The 16,184-nt window shown below is 43.7% G+C and overlaps 1 protein-coding gene across 2 annotated transcripts in view; it reads right to left on the reverse strand.

Moving 5' to 3' along the window:
* Positions 1–5,463, reverse strand: part of pter (phosphotriesterase related) — a 45,542-nt gene extending 40,079 nt beyond the window's left edge. The window contains exons 1-2 of one of the 2 annotated variants that reach the window (XM_078416693.1): positions 5,343–5,463; positions 4,561–5,007 (exon numbers count right to left, since the gene is read on the reverse strand). In XM_078416693.1, the coding sequence (XP_078272819.1) occupies positions 4,561–4,992 (432 nt within the window). In that variant the 5' untranslated portion in view covers positions 4,993–5,007; positions 5,343–5,463. The other variant, XM_078416702.1, reaches the window with a different exon arrangement.
* Between the last annotated feature and the right edge of the window lie 10,721 nt (positions 5,464–16,184).

Below are 16,184 nucleotides of genomic sequence, written 5' to 3' on the forward strand. Positions count from 1 at the left end.
CAGCAATACATTAACAATATATTAACAAGAATAGTGCAACAAAGACATTTTCATGCATCCCTGAAAGTGTGTGGCCAAGTAAGTAAGCCAAGTTAATCTTCTACAGGTGCTAGTGATGAGTCAGGAGCTACATTGTTTATTGTACCATGAATTCCACAATATTTTAAGCTGGTGTCAATGTGAAACTGCATCTCTTTAAGGCAAGAAAGTCAGATGGTTCAAAGTAAACACTGCGAATTGTCACAGTTTAATTTCCCCAGAGACTAAACATAAAAATCCTGGCTATATTTCCATGTTTTAAGAAAGTATTTTCAATCAGAGGTTATCGGCATCGTAGTTCCTATGTCAAATGCTCCTCTTTGCTTGTTATGCTGCACTCGTAAATTCATTTGAGGTTAGTTATTTAATTCTGAAATTAAAAGGATTCTGATGTTGTTGGACTCCTTTGTAAAAAAAAGTGACATGGAAATATGAATGTGATGACATGCATAAATTACAATTACATATTAAAAAATCCACAGATTTAATAATGTTAAATCTAGTTCTACTAGTTCTACTCAATAACCAAAGTCTGTAGTCTCTTTTTTGCTCTGGTTTATTTTCACCCACATGTTTAGACCGTAATGGTGTATCCTTATTGTTTTGATGTGTTTATGCTTTATTCTTAATTGTTAACTGTATGTTTGTGTTGTCATTTGTGAGCGGAGCACCAAGGCACATTCCTTGTATATGTATACTTGGGCAATAAACGTATTCATTCATTCATTCATTCATTCATTCGTTACTTTGGGTGTATTGTTACAGCGAGAGGGACAGCAGAATGGTGCTGCATGTTGAACAGGTGCATCACGGCTTCAGTAGCTCAGATTCAATTTTGACCCCATGTGGTGCTGTCAGTATAGCCTTTGCATGTTCTCCCACTGACCCTGAAGGTTTCATGTTGTTCCAGTGCTCCAGTTTCCTCCCACATCCCAAAGATCTGATCATGGAGGTCTGTTGGGCTGGCTGCATTGCGGGCTTGGCCTGGCCAAACATAGCCGTCGATGTTCTATGCCGTTACTCCACAGCTGTAGGCCGCTTCCGGTCCATGTGCTCGACCTCCTGGAGCAGTGCCTTGTCCAGCTGAGCCCCAGGTAGCTACAGGGCCTCTAGCAACTCAATCCCCCGTCGAGGCACTGCACTCCCTCCCTCAGCCAGTCTGCTTACCGGCCCTCCAGGTGGGTTCCCATGGGCCCTTGGTCCGCGGCGGGCGAGCCGGGCCTTCCGGGTGGGTTCTGGTCGACGGGCCACGATGGGCGGGCTGGGCTTATCGGGCAGGTTCCAGTCTGTGACACGGGACCATCGCCTTGGCGGGCGAGTCGGGCCTTATGGGCGAGTCCTCGGACTGCGGCGGGTGAGCTGGACCTTCCGGGCGGATGCTCAGTCTACGGGCCGCGGCACTCCCCAGGATTCTCTCCTCGCTCTGCTAGCGTCCGGCCCAGACCTGGTCGGCTCCGCACCGGCAGCTCGTTGCCAATGTTGTTGCCCATCTTCCATTTGTGTGACCTTACCATTCTTGCACATTCCTATACGTGCCCAGTCCATTATTGTATATCCGGAAAAGAGAATTGTTCTAATATCAATTGCTGTAGAACCTTATTGTATATTTCTCTCCAATTAAAAAAATCTATCTGATGACTATACTTTAACCAATTATATACTCAAATTACACTCAGGGATACAATTGGTGGATAGGAAAGGTTTAGAGAGATGTGGGCCAAACACAGGCAGATGGGACTAGTGTAGATGGGGCAACTTGGTCAGTGTGTGCATGTTGGGCTGAAGGGGCTTTTTCCATGCCGTATGACTCAGTTACCTAATCTTAATTGCTACTGTTCCACAACTCATTATTTGGTACTTCATTAAATGCTAATAAAACTAGAAAAATGCTGGAATGACGGGTCAGGGAGCATCTGTGGAAAGAAAGGGAGAGTATTAACTCTGCTTTTCCCTGCACAGATGCTGCCTGCCCTCCTGAGCATTTGCTCCATTATCTGTTTTATTTCAGATATCCATCATTTGAAGTATGTTTTTCCATTCATTGACATTTAACTGATTATCAGAAAGAATTTCATTCTTGCAATAACAAAAGTTTTTTGGTTTATTACTGCAGATATTTCTATATGGGCTTTAAATGATGAGCTATTGCTTTAAATTTACCCATCTAATAATAGTGCATCTAATTCCGGGTAATGTGTAATCCAATTATTTAAGATTCGACTGAGGTCATACCGCCACACAGTACTGAAATAGGCCCTTCATCCCAACTTGCTCATGTCGACAAGATGCCCCATTTTGTACTAGTCCCACCTGCCTGCATTTAGGCCCACATTCCTCTGGACATTTACTGCTCATGTACCTGTCCAAATGTATTTGAAATGTTGTTGTCGTACCTGCCTCAACCATCTCCTCTGGCAGCTTGTTCCATATACACACTATCCAAGGGATGTTTTTCCACAGTAAACACAAAATGCTGGAGGCAGGATCAGGCAGCATCTCTGGAGAAAAGGAATAGGTGAGCTTTCTTCAGACTGAAAGTCGAGTTGGCGGGGGGCGGGATAATCTGGAGGCGAGAAAAGACCAGAAAAAAACAGGGCTGGCAACAGACGACCTCAGGAAGGGTGGAGCCCAGAAAGGCCCCATTGTTGGCTGGGGAAGGTTTGATGACAAGAGGGATACAAGTATGCGACCAGTGGAACTGGTAGGGAGACTAGGGAGGGGGAGGGTTTAATCAACTAGTTTGAGTAGACTTGCAAGATCATCATCTCTCAGCTTTTTGACCACATGACACAAGCATTAAGGCGGTGCAAAACTTGGTTGAGTGATGTGAAGAAGAATGTGAAGAAGAATGGAACTGATAATGATTCATATTTCCCTACATAAAATAAGCCACCAAATAATAACATTAAACTCCGAATTTGAAACTACACTTAATTGTTAGTGATCAACGGGTGGATAAAACCCCATGGAAGGATAGGGTGCTATTGGAGGCAAATGGGATTGGTGCAGATGAGCAAAATGATCGGCATGGATGTGGTGAATTTAAGGACCAGTTTCTTTGCTGTACAACTCTGTGAATCTATGAGATCAATAATATTTGAATTATTCTGGTGAACATTCAAATATCTCTATCCCAACCTTCCTCCTGACACTGAAGAAGGGTCTCGACCCGAAACGTCACCCATTCCTTCGCTCCAGAGATGCCTGTCCCGCTGAGTTACTCCAGCATTTTGTGTCTCCTTTCCTCCTGACACGATACATTATTGAAGAAGCAAGACTATCGTAGTCATGGAAACAGGCCATTTGGCTCATCTGACTCATGTCGCCCAACATGCCCACATCTACAATAGTCGCACCTGCCTGCTTTTGGCCTATATGCCTCTAAACCTATCCTATCCATGTAACTGTCTAAATGTTTCTTGCAATAGTACCTGTCTCAACTACCATCTCCAGCAGCTTGTTCCATACACCCACCCTCCCTTTGTGTAAAAAAAGTTACCCCTCAGGTTCCTATTAAATCTTTCCCACCTCGCCTTAAACGTCCTCTGGTTCTTGATTCCCCTACTCTGAGCAAACGATTCTGTGCATTTAGCTGTTCTATTCCTCTCCTGGTTTTGTACCCCTCTATAAGATTACCCATCTTCCTTGGAATAAAGTCCAAGCCAGCCTACTTATTGCTCAGGCCCCCGAGTCCTGGCAACATCCTTATAAGGCCATGTGATAGGAGCAGAATTAGGCCATTCAGCCCATCAAGTCTACTCCACCATTTAATCTGCTGATCTATCTCTCCCTCCGAACCCCATTCTCCTGCCTTCTCCCCATAATCTAGATAGAGCTCTTAAGGATAGCGGAGTCAGGGGGTATGGGGAGAAGGCAGGAACGGGGTACTGATTGAGAATGATCAGCCATGATCACATTGAATGGCGGTGCTGGCTCAAAGGGCCGTATGGCCTCCTCCTGCACCTATTGTCTATTGTCTATTTTACACAGCACCTTCAGGGACACCAAATACAGGTTTTCAGACATGATAAAGAAGGAGGTAAAAAGAGGTAATGGAATAGCATTACTAATCAGGGAGAATGTCACAGCTGCACACAGAGAGGACATACTGGAGGGTTCATCCACCAAGTCTTGATGGATAGAGTTCAAAATAAGAAAGGTGCAATCCCTCTGATAAGATTATACTTTTGGCTTCCTAATAATCAGCAGAAAATAGGGGAATAGACATGCAGACAGATTATGGAAAGATATAATAGCAACAGGGTTGTTGCTCTATAAATTCCCCAATATTGACTGCACCTATTGTCTATTGCCTAAAACCCCTGACACCCTGTAATCCCTGACATCTTGGTAAATCTTATCTGCACCCTTTCCACCTTGACAACATCTTTCCTATATCACTGTGACAAAAACAATTAGATTACTCTGACGCTCATGTCCAAAGGACCTGACCCCCCCCCCCCCCCCTCCTCCCTCCTCCCTCCCCTCCTCCCTCCTCCCTCCCCAGTGATGTGCACTTACATTTTCCACAGTCATGTTCTGAGTTTCCGGGGAGTGAGTTGCACCCACATAGAATCCTGCCCCTGAAATGACATGAACACCGGTTTCCTGAGAAAGGCGTCGGAGCGTCTTCACATCTCTGCAGATCCCCGTCGTGGTGTTCTCCACGATAGTTCCACCTCCAGCTTTCTTGAAACGCAGCAGCTCCTCTTTCACCACCTCGGCCTCTTCGTTCAACAACAGGTTGCCCCTGTGACTGTACGGGTTCTGTTGAAGCCAGTGCATGTTATTCATGGCTATCGGCATCTCCGAGCACTCTTCTTGCCCGGGTGCCGGTGGCGAGTAGCAACAAGCGAAACTCAAGGCCAAGTGCTCGTGGGGCAGAGTACGACCCAGCTGGCTGGGGTCGATCAGCCCCTGCACTGTCTGAACTTTCCCACTTAACACAGGCATTTTCTCGGGGAGAACCTGAAAAGCAGCAACAAACAGTGGATTAGGTGCGGCCTGCTTGTTTGCAACAGCAGTAGAATGGAATTGGAGAGTTTAGTTTTGAACAGACCGCTCAAAGCGAGTTAGCTTGAAATCATTGCAAAAGCTGGAATGATGCAAGCCAGTTTTAGCGATCGCAACAGATTAAAGCCACGTACAAGACTTGCATTGTGAACTATTTATAGATTTTCAATTTAGCGTCAACTTCCTCGGGAGCAACGATCCGAATCAGATGTTTTAGTCCTGCACAGCTCGCTTATTCTTCTTGTTTGATCTGCGGTTGCATAAATTGGATGTCGGTGCCTGCAACTCACCAGCTGGAAATCCCGGGCCGCTTGTCAATGACCACTTGTCAATCTTCACTTCCGCCACGGTCGGCCCAGCTCCACTGCACTTCACCAATGCACGCCACACACACTTTCTCGCGAGTTTTCCCTCCTGTACTTTGCTCCTTAATGCAACTCTGCATGAATATTCGAGTTGTGCGGAAGGGAAGAGGGGAAGCGGAGTTAGACACAAAAAGCTGGAGTGACCCAGCGGGTCAGGCAGCATCTCTGGAGAAAAGGAAGAGGTGACTTTCCAGGTCGAGACACTTCTTCAGATTGAGAGTCAGGGGGAAAGGGAAACGAGAGACGTAGACAGTGGTATAGAGAGATATAGAACAAATGAATGAAAGATATGCAAAAAAGGTAACGAAGATAAAGGAAACAGGCCTTTGTTAGCCGTGGGCTAGGTGAAAACGAGTTACAGACAATGAGACTCAACAAGACGACTTTGAACCTAGTACAGTGACTTGGTCAGGGAGGGACACAGAGAGAGAGAGAGAGAGAGAGAGAGAGAGAGAGGATGCAAGGGTTACTTGAAGTTAGATAAATCAATTTTCATACAACTGGGTTGTAAGGTGCCCAAGCAAAATATGAGGTGCTGTTCCTCCAATTAGCGTTTGGCCTCATTCCGACAGTGGAGGAGGCCCAGGATAGATAGGCCGGTGTGAGAATGGGAAGGGGAATTAAAGTGTTTGGCAAACGAGAGGTCAGGTAGGTCCAGACGTGTTGAGCGAAGATGTTCAGCAAAACTATTGCCCAGTCTACGTTTGGTCTTGCCAATGTATAAGAGTCCACACCTTGAACAACCGATACAGTAGATGAGGTTGGAGGAGATGCAAGTGAACCTCTGCTTAACCTGAAAGGACTGTTGGGGCCCCTGGACAGTCAAGGGAGGAAGTATCAGGACAGGTTTTGCATCTCCTATGATTGGAGGGGAAAGTACCTGGGAGGAGGTGGTTTGGGTGGGAAGGGATGAGTTAAAAGGGAGTTGCAGAGGGAAGAGGAGGTCGTGGAGCCGAGGCAAGGGCATGGGAGGTGCAGACCGAGTTGGATTCAATAAGTTCGGTGCACCCAGCGATCAGGGGCAGCTGACGTCAAGGAATGGAGGAATAAACAGCACGTTTTGGATTCAGTGTCCTTGAAGTGTGTTTATTAGATATTTAGATTTAGATTTAAAGATACAGCGCAGAAACAGGCCCTTCGGCCCACCGAGTCCACACCGCCCAGCGATCCCCGCACATTAACACTATCCTACACACACTAGGGACAATTTTTACATATTACCCAGTCAATTAACCTACATACCTGTACGTCTTTGGAGTGTGGGAGGAAACCGAAGATCTCGGAGAAAACCCACGCAGGTCACGGGGAGAATGTACAGACTCCGTACAGACGGCGCCCGTAGTCAGGATCGAACCTGAATCTCCGGCGCTGTATTCGCTGTAAGGCAGCAACTCTACCACTGCGCTATATTTGGATCAAGGGGAGGATCTGGCAGTCCAGACCCAAAAGGTCACTTTAACCCATATCCTTCTGAACCTTTCCCATCATGTACAGTACCTGAAAAATGAAGGTGATGAGGAGCTTGTGATTGATTGATACATAGAAATGTCTGAAGAAGGGTCCTGACCCAAAAAGGGTCGCTTGTGACTTTAATTCTCCTTCTAGTCACCTGTGACTTTAATTCTCCATATCATCTCTGCAATGACTGTTCTGATTCTGCCCTCATACTCTGTTCTCTTGAAGCCTTGAGAGAAATAGAGTCAATCACAAGTTGAAGACACAAAGTGCTCGGGTAGTTCACCCAGTCAGGCAGCATATATGAGGAACATGGATAGGTGACCTTTTGGGTCGGGACCCTTCTTCAGATCTTTCTATCTATCAATCACAAGCCCCTCATCTCCTGCATTTTTCAGGTACATGATGGGAAAGGTTTATAAGGATATGGGTGAAACGCAGGCAAATGGTATTAGCTAAGATTGGCATCTTGGTTGGCATCAACAAGTTAGGCTGAAGGGCTGCATGACTCTATGATCCACTATGACTCTAATTTCCAGTCAATATTGGGGAATTTAAAGTCATCCACTACAACAACCCTGTTGCTATTATATCTTTCCATAATCTGTCTGCATGTCTATTCCCCTATTTTCTGCTGATTATTGGGAAGCCAAAAGTATAATCTTATCAGAGGGATTGCACCTTTCTTATTTTGAACTATATCCATCAAGATTTGGTGGATGAACCCTCCACTATGTCCTCTCTGTGTGCAGCTGTGACATTCTCCCTGATTAGTAACGCTATTCCTTTACCTCTTTTTACCTCCTTCTTTATCATGTCTGAAAACCTGTATTTGATGTCCCTGAAGGTGCTGTGTAAAATAGACAATAGACAATAGGTGCAGGAGGAGGCCATACGGCCCTTCGAGCCAGCACCACCATTCAATATGATCATGGCTGATCATTCTCAATCAGTACCTGCCTTCCCCCCATACCCCCTGACTCTGCTATCCTTAAGAGCTCTATCTAGCTCTCTCTTGAATGCATTCAGAGAATTGGCCTCCACTGCCTTCTGAGGCAGAGAATTCCACAGATTTACAACTCTCTGACTGAAAAAGTTTTTCCTCATCTCCTCATCTCAAATGTATGTGCATGAAAGGTAAAAGTAAGTGACATTTGAGGCACGGGCGGACAAATGGGTAAATATCTGAAGGTAGAGAGCAGGAATAAATGGATAATCTTCTGGCTGGCATACTCTAACTATTGGATGCCACAGGGATCGTTATTTTGACCTCAACAATTTCCAAATCCATGTTGATGATCTGGATGAGGAAGTAAATGTATTGTGGCCAAAGTTACTGACAATGCAAAGCTAGGTGGGAAAACAAGTTGTGAGGTGGATACAAAGTCTGCAAAGGGAGATAGACGGGTTAAATGAATGAAAATAAGTTTGTCAGATGCAGTATAATGTGGTGAAATATGATATTGTGCACTTTAGTAGGAAGAGTATTAAGGCACCATTTTATTTAAATTGTGAGAGGTTTGGAATGCTGATGCACTGAGGGATCCTCAAATGTGAAACACAGGAAGTTGAAATTCAGAAATAGTACGCAATTAGGAAGTTTAATGTAACACCGCAGGGTGCAGGCAGTCTTGCTATGACTGCACATGGTAATGAGAGATAACAGCTAGAGTACGACATGTAGTTTTGCCTCCTTATTTAATGAGAGATGATATACTTGTTTTGGAGGAAGTTCAGGAAAGGTTTACAAAATTGATTCTTGGCATGAAAGGATGAGCTTTCGAAAAGATATTCAGCAGGTTTGGTCCATACTTACTAAAGTTAGAAGGCTGTAAGATTCTGAGAGGGTTTAACATGCCAGATGCTGAATGGATGTTTCTCCTTGAGGGGTAATCTAAATCTAAGAAGCATAGTTCCAGAATGAGGAATCACACACTAAAAATGGATATGAGAAAAATCTTTTCTCAAAGAAATAGTGAATTATTTTAATTCTCTATCCTAGAAAGCCAAGGGGGTGGAGTCATTGTTTATAATTGAAAAGCAGAGATAGATTTTTTGTCCATAGATAGACTTATTGGCACGGGAGGCCCTTCAGCAACTAGGTGAACGAGGGACTTCGAGAGCAACATGCGGCAGTGGAAGGAGGCAACAGCATTGCACTAGGCCAGGCCGACTCACTTAATTGAACCAGTGCTGCTAGGACCCCAGGCCTTTACGTGAGTAATATAAGAAATTCCATGTTTACTTCAGCCAAGATCAGACATTTCAGAGACTTGAAAGCTCAAGATGGTGCCGGAACCTGTCAATTCTCTGCATGCTGTTCTGGAAGAGGATCTATTGTCCTCATGTATGGTATGGTTTGTCTGGATAGCATGTAGAACAACCATTTCACTCGATCTTTGTATATGTGTCAATAAATAAACCATTGACCAGAGATTATGGGAGCAGGCTAGAAAGTAGGCTCGATGACAAGATCAGGTCAGCCATATTCAAAATGAACTGCAAGGCAGACCTGAAGCAACTACACCAGCTATAGACTTTAGACTTTAGAGATGCAATACGGAAACAAGCCCTTTGGGTCACTGAGTCCGTGCTGACTAGCATTCACCCTGTCCACTAACACAATCCTACACACTATGGACAAGTTTTTCAATTTTACTTAAGCCATTTAACCTACAAACCTGTACGTCTTTGGAGTGTGGGAAGAAAATGGAGCACCCAGAGAAAACCCACGTGGACACAAGGAGGACATACAAACTCCGTACAGACAGCACCTGTAGTCAGGATTGAACTCAGGTCTCTGGCACTATAAACCAACAACTCCGCCACTGCACCACTGTACCATAGACAATAGACAATAGGTGCAGGAGGAGGCCATTCGGCCCTTCGAGCCAGCACCGCCATTCAATGTGATCATGGCTGATCATTACCTCCTGCTTCTGTTACTTACATTCTTACGTTAACCTAATTTCTCCTCATATACCAAATACAAAAATAAATGTCACATCGTAATTTCATATTTGTTGGTATCTGAATTCTGGAAACAACCTTCCATGAGCAAATACTAATTTGTTGTGGTTTGAGTGCAAGTAACCAGGTCTGAAATTCATCCCCATATAATTTATCATCTTTCTACTACTAGGAATAATCAATGTAATTTTACTTTATCTTTTGATAATTTTAAACATTTAACTTTTACTGATAAAAAAACGTTAACAATTTTTTTTTGTATTACTGTTTCCTCTTGTCAGACAGAGTTCTAATAAATCTGCATTGTACTCTTTCTAACGCTTCAATATAACCATTCCTGTTTAGAGTAGAGTGCTGCACACCATACACTAATTTGTTTTTTTTTATAGGCTCATCTGATTCCATAATTCATATACTTAATGAAATCTCCATTTCCATGAGATAATACTGTAGCTTTATCAATGCTGTGTCTAATGAACCCTGAGCCACAATCTCCAGATATGCTGGCTGACCTGCTGAGTTACTCCAGCACTTTGTGACTTTTTTTGTTAACCAGCATCTGCAGTTCCTTGTATCCATAGATACATAGAAACATAGACAATAGGTGCAGAAGTAGGCCATTCAGCCCTTCGAGCCAGCACCGCCATTCAATGTGATCATGGCTGATCATCCACAATCAGTATCCCGTTCCTGCCTTCTCCCCAGACCCCTTGATTCCGCTAACCCTAAGAGCTCTATCTAACTCTCTTTTGAATGCATCCAGTGAATCGGCCTCCACTGCCTTCTGAGGCAGAGAATTCCACAAATTCACAACTCTCTGTGTGAAAAAGTTTTTCCTCATCTCAGTTCTAAGCCACCGAGAGCCTACTGATGGGCTGCATTACAGTCTGGTACGGGAACTGTTCTGCCCACAGCCACAAATCACTACAGAGAATGGTGAAGACGGCACAGCACATCACTGGCAACTGTCTCCCGGCCATTCAGGACATTTTCTACCGGCGGTGCCTGTGGAAGGCACGCAGCATCATCAAGTACCACAGCCACCCAGCACGCAGGCTGTTCTCCTTGTTACCGTCAGGCAGACGATACAGGGGTATGCCTGCGTGTACCACCAGACTTAAGAACAGTTTCTACCATCAGGCCATCAGGCTTCTGAACTCATAAACACATTTCAAATCATATATGTTGATTATTTTTAATATTGTCTTTTTACCTATTTTTAATATTGTCTTTTTACCTTACTAATGTCATTTTTTAATCTTATTTATCCTTGGAATATTACTGCTGAGGTGACCCATTGTCTTGTCAAATACATTTCATTGTACCGTTGACCCTGTGCCAACCTACATATGACAAATAAAATTTATTATTGTTATTTATTATTAAATGGCCTACCCTTTATTCTTAAACTGTGGCCCCTGTTTCTGGACTCCCCCAACATCGGGAACATGTTTCCTGCATCTAGTGTGTCCAGTGCTTTTATGTTTCTATAAGATCCCCTCTCATCCTTCTAAATTCCAGTGAATACAAGTCCAGTCGTTCCATTCTTTCATCATATGACAGTCTCGCCATCCCGGGAATTAACCTTGTGAACATACGCTGCACTCACTCAATAGCAAGAATGTCCTTCCTCAAATTAGGAGACCAAAACTGCACACAATACTCCAGGTGTGGTCTCACCAGAGCCCGATACAACTGCAGAAGGACCTCTTTGCTCCTATACTCAACTCCTCTTGTTATGAATGCCAACATGCCATTAGCTTTCTTCACTGCCTACTGTACCTACATGCTTACTTTCAATGACTGATGCACTAGAACACCAAGATCTCGTTGTACGTCCCCTTTTCCTAACTTGACACCATTCAGATAATAATCTGCCTACCCGCTCTTGCCACAAAAGTGGATAACCTCACATTTATCCACATTATACTGCATCTGCCATGCATCTGCCCACTCACCCAACCTGTCCAAATCACCCTGCATCCTTATAACATCCTCTTCACAGTTCACACTTCCATCCAGCTTTGTGTCATCTGCAAATTTGCTAATGTTACTTTAATTCCTTCAAAAAATCATTAATGAATATTGTAAATAGCACCGAGCCTTGTGGCACCCCACTAGTCACTGCCTGCCATTGTGAAAGGGACCTGCTAATCCCCACTCTTTGTTTCCTGTCTGCCAACCAATTTTCTATCCATGTCACTACCCTACCCCCAATACCATGTGCTCTAATTTTGCTCACTAATCTCCTGTGTGGGACCTTGTCAAAGGCTTTCTGATAGTCTAGGTACACTACATCCACTGGCTCTCCCTTGTCTATTTTACTTGTTACATCCTCAAAAAATTCCAGAAGATTAGTCAAGCATGATTTCTCCTTCGTAAATCCATGCTGACTTGGACCGATCCTTTTACTGCTTTCCAAATGTACCACTATTACATATTTGATAATCGACTCCAGCATCTTCCCCATCACTGATGTCAGGCTAACTGGTCTATATTTCCCTGCTTTCTCTCTCCCTCCTTTCTTGAAAAGTGGGATAACATTAGCTACCCTCCAATCCACAGGAACTGATCCGGAATCTATAGAACATTGGAAAATGATCACCAATGCGTCCACGATTTCTCGAGCCACTTCCTTAAGTACCGTGGAATGCAGACCATCAGGCCCTGGGGATTTAACAGCCTTCAGTCCCATCAGTCTACCCAACACCATTTCCTGCCTAATGTGAATTTCCTTCAGTTCCTCCATCACCCTAGGTCCTCTGTCCTCTAGTACATCTGGGAGATTATTTGTGTCTTTCCTTAGTGAAGACAGAACCAAAGTACCTGTTCAATTCGTCTGCCATTTCCTTGTTCCCCATAATAAATTCAGCTGTTTCTGTCTTCAAGGGACCCACATTTGTCTTAACTAATTTTTTCCTCTTCACATACCGAAAGAAGCTTTTACTATCCTTCTTTATATTCTTGGCCAGCTTACCTTCGCACTTCATCTTTTCTCCCCATATTGCCTTTTTAGTTACCTTCTGTTGTTCTTTAAAAATTACCCAATCTTCTGGCTTCCCGCTCATCTTTGCGATGTTATATGTCTTCTCTTTTATTTTTATACTGTCCTTGACTTCCCTCGTCAGCCACGGTCACCTCTTACTCCCCTTAGAATATTTCTTCCTCTGGAATGAAATGATCCTGCATCTGGATTATTCCCAGAATTACTCGCCATTGCTGTTCCTCCGTCATCCCTGCAAGGGTCCATTTCCAATCAACTTTGGCCAGCTCCTCCCTCATGCCAACATAGTCCCCTTTGTTCAATTGTAATTCTGACACTTCCGATTTTACCTTCTCCCTCTCAAATTGCAGATTAAAACTTATCATATTAAGGTCACTACCTCCTAATTGTTCTTTTGCCTTGAGTTCCCTTATCAAATCCGGTTAATTATCAGTTCATTAAATAACACTAAATCCAGAATTGCCTTCTCCCTGGTAGGTTCCAGTACAAGCTGCTCTAAGAATCCATTTCGGAGGCACTCCACAAACTCCCTTTCTTGGGGTCCAGTACCAGCCTGATTTTCACAGTCCACCTGCATGTTGAAATCTCCCAGAATCACCATAGCATTACCTTTATTACTTGTTAATTTTAACTCCTGATGCAACTCCCACCCTATCTCCCGGCTACTGTTTGGGGGCCTGTAGATAACTCCCATTAGAGTCTTTTACCCTTACAATTTCTCAGTTCTATCCACAATGACTCTACATCTTCTGACTCAATGTCACCCCACGCAAGGGACTGAATTTCATTCCTTACCAACAGAGCCACCCCAACCCCTCTGCCCACCCGTCTGTCTTTTCAATAGGACGTATACCCCTGAATTTTCAGTTCCCAACTCTGATCCTCTTGCAGCCATGTCTCTGTAATTTCCACAACATCACACTCGCCAATTTCCAATAGCCTCAAGCTCATCCACTTTATTTCTTATACTTTGCACATTCATATATAACATTTAATGCGGTATTCACCTCACCTCTCATACTGGTTCTTCGTTCACCTGACCTTACTCTCTTATCCCTTCTTGAACTTTCTGTCCCATTAATTTGTGTGTCTTTCATAACTCTTCCTGTACTCTCTTCCTCTTTAACTCCATCCTTATACTCCCAATTTGTCAACCCCTCCTCCCCGCTATTTAGTTTAAACCCACTCGTGCAGCACTATCCACAATCTCCTCTTTCAATATCTGCTTCCATTTAGAATATTTTACCAAAATGTGCCATTTCCTTAGATTCAAAACTCCGCGATTAGGTTTCACTACAGATGAATGTCAATTCCATTTATCGTTCACACCCCTAGCTATCAAAATCCATTTACAATTTCCTTTTGAGCAACTAAAGATTTAATGCTATTCTGGATTATCTAAAACATTTTGCCTGATCCCTCTTATATTTTATCCTAATTATTCAGATAAACTGCAAAAAAGTGGGACGTCAATGTATGCTTAAAACATTTGAAAACCTGTGCTTCACAGCTGTTGCTTTTCTCTCCCAATGTTAAATTGTACATTTCTCCTCCTAACACCATACACTTCAATCTACTATAATAAAGTACTCTGTAGTTCCACTCTAAGAATTTCCTAATGTCCCCTGTGTACTGAGATGTACAGTTGCAAAACCTGACTGGAAAACTCACAACAGATCCCTGCACACCATGGACAGTGTACTTTGGAAGCAGGCTTACATTTGGGCAGGCGTCAGACGTCAGTTGTTATGGATGCTTGATAATGAGGCTGACTTCAAACACATGGGTCTGTACTGTGCTCACGATGGTAGGATGTTCCAAATACGTCTCCTGGAAGTATCTTGCAGGAATACATTCTGGCTTGGAGCAAGATTTGGAGTATCGTGTTCAGTTTTGGTCACCCTGCTGTAGGAAGGATGTTGTTACGCAGAGTTTAGATTTTCTTATGTTGTTGCTTTGCCAATTGCTTTAAATGCACTATGTACTGTACGTTTGCATTTTCTTCTGTTTGCTTTAGTTTTCATTTTTCAATATCGTTGTAATCCTTACAACCGTGTAAGTGTGTCACACTTCACAACCCTGGGGCGGCATGGTGGCGCGGCGGTAGAGTTGCTGCCTTACAGTGCTTACAAGAGACCTGGGATCAATCCCGACTACGGATGTTGCCTCTACAGAGTTTGTACGTTCTCCCCGTGACCGCGTGGGTTTTCTCTGAGATCTTCGGTTTCCTCCCACACCTCAAAGACGTACAGGGTTGTAGGTTAATTGGCTTGGTATAAATGTAAATTGTCCCTGGTGTGTAGGATAGTGTTAACGTGTGGAGATCGCTAGTCAGTGCCGACTCGGTGGGCAAACGGCCTGTTTCTGCTCTGTATCTCTAAACTAAACTGAACTAAACTTAAGTTCGCACGTTCACAAACCTAATGAAGGTGACTGGCCGTCTGTGCCTGTAGGAAACCATAGAATATTAGCCACTCATATGTGGCCAATACTATAAAATGCACTGAGTATACACTGACTATGATGGATTGAGCATTATAGACCTCCGAAAATGTGTTCAGAAGTGATGCTGTTTTAGACTCTGTAGCTTTCAATGGCCTGGGAGGAAACAACCCAGTAAGTTGTGAAGGGCCCATTGGAAAACCAATTCAAGTGTTTTTTTTAACACAGATTGTAAAATGGATAGGTTGTAAAATGAGAAACCTATCCAGTTTTGCTCCTGACATAAAATATTAAAATTAACATCAAATGTACATCTACAAGCAAAGCTTAGAGACTCACACCACATGAAGCAAAACCACTTGCACAGTTTTGAAAAACCCATCAAAAATATTTCACTTTCTTATGTCTTTGTGCTTATGGCAAATAAACCAAAAGGTTGATTCCTCTGATGTTACTTTAAGTTAAATGACAGGTCCTTTCAGGAGGACAAGGGTGACCTTCGCTACCATTGGTAGTGCCTCATTAGTTTAGTTTAGTTTAGTTTAGAGTTACAGCGCGGAAGCTGGCCTTTCGGCACCTTCGAGTCCACACCGACCAGCGATCCCACACATTAACACTATCCTGCACACGCTAGGGACAAATTACACTTATAGCAAGTCAATCAACCTACAAACCTGTACATCTTTGGAGTGTGGGAGGAAGATCTCGGAGAAAACCCACTTGGTCAAGGGGAGAACATACAAACTCTGTACAGACAGCACCCATATTCAGGATTGAACCTGGGTCTCTGGCACTGCAAGCGCAGTAAAGCAGCAACTCTACCGCTGTGCCACCGTGCCACCCTCAATTAGTTAGCTCTCTGTGGTTTACAGAGCACACGGCACTGCCAATCTCTG

This window comes from Rhinoraja longicauda, chromosome 2, assembly GCF_053455715.1.
Source record: "Rhinoraja longicauda isolate Sanriku21f chromosome 2, sRhiLon1.1, whole genome shotgun sequence".
In the NCBI taxonomy this organism is placed as follows: Eukaryota; Metazoa; Chordata; class Chondrichthyes; order Rajiformes; family Arhynchobatidae; genus Rhinoraja; species Rhinoraja longicauda.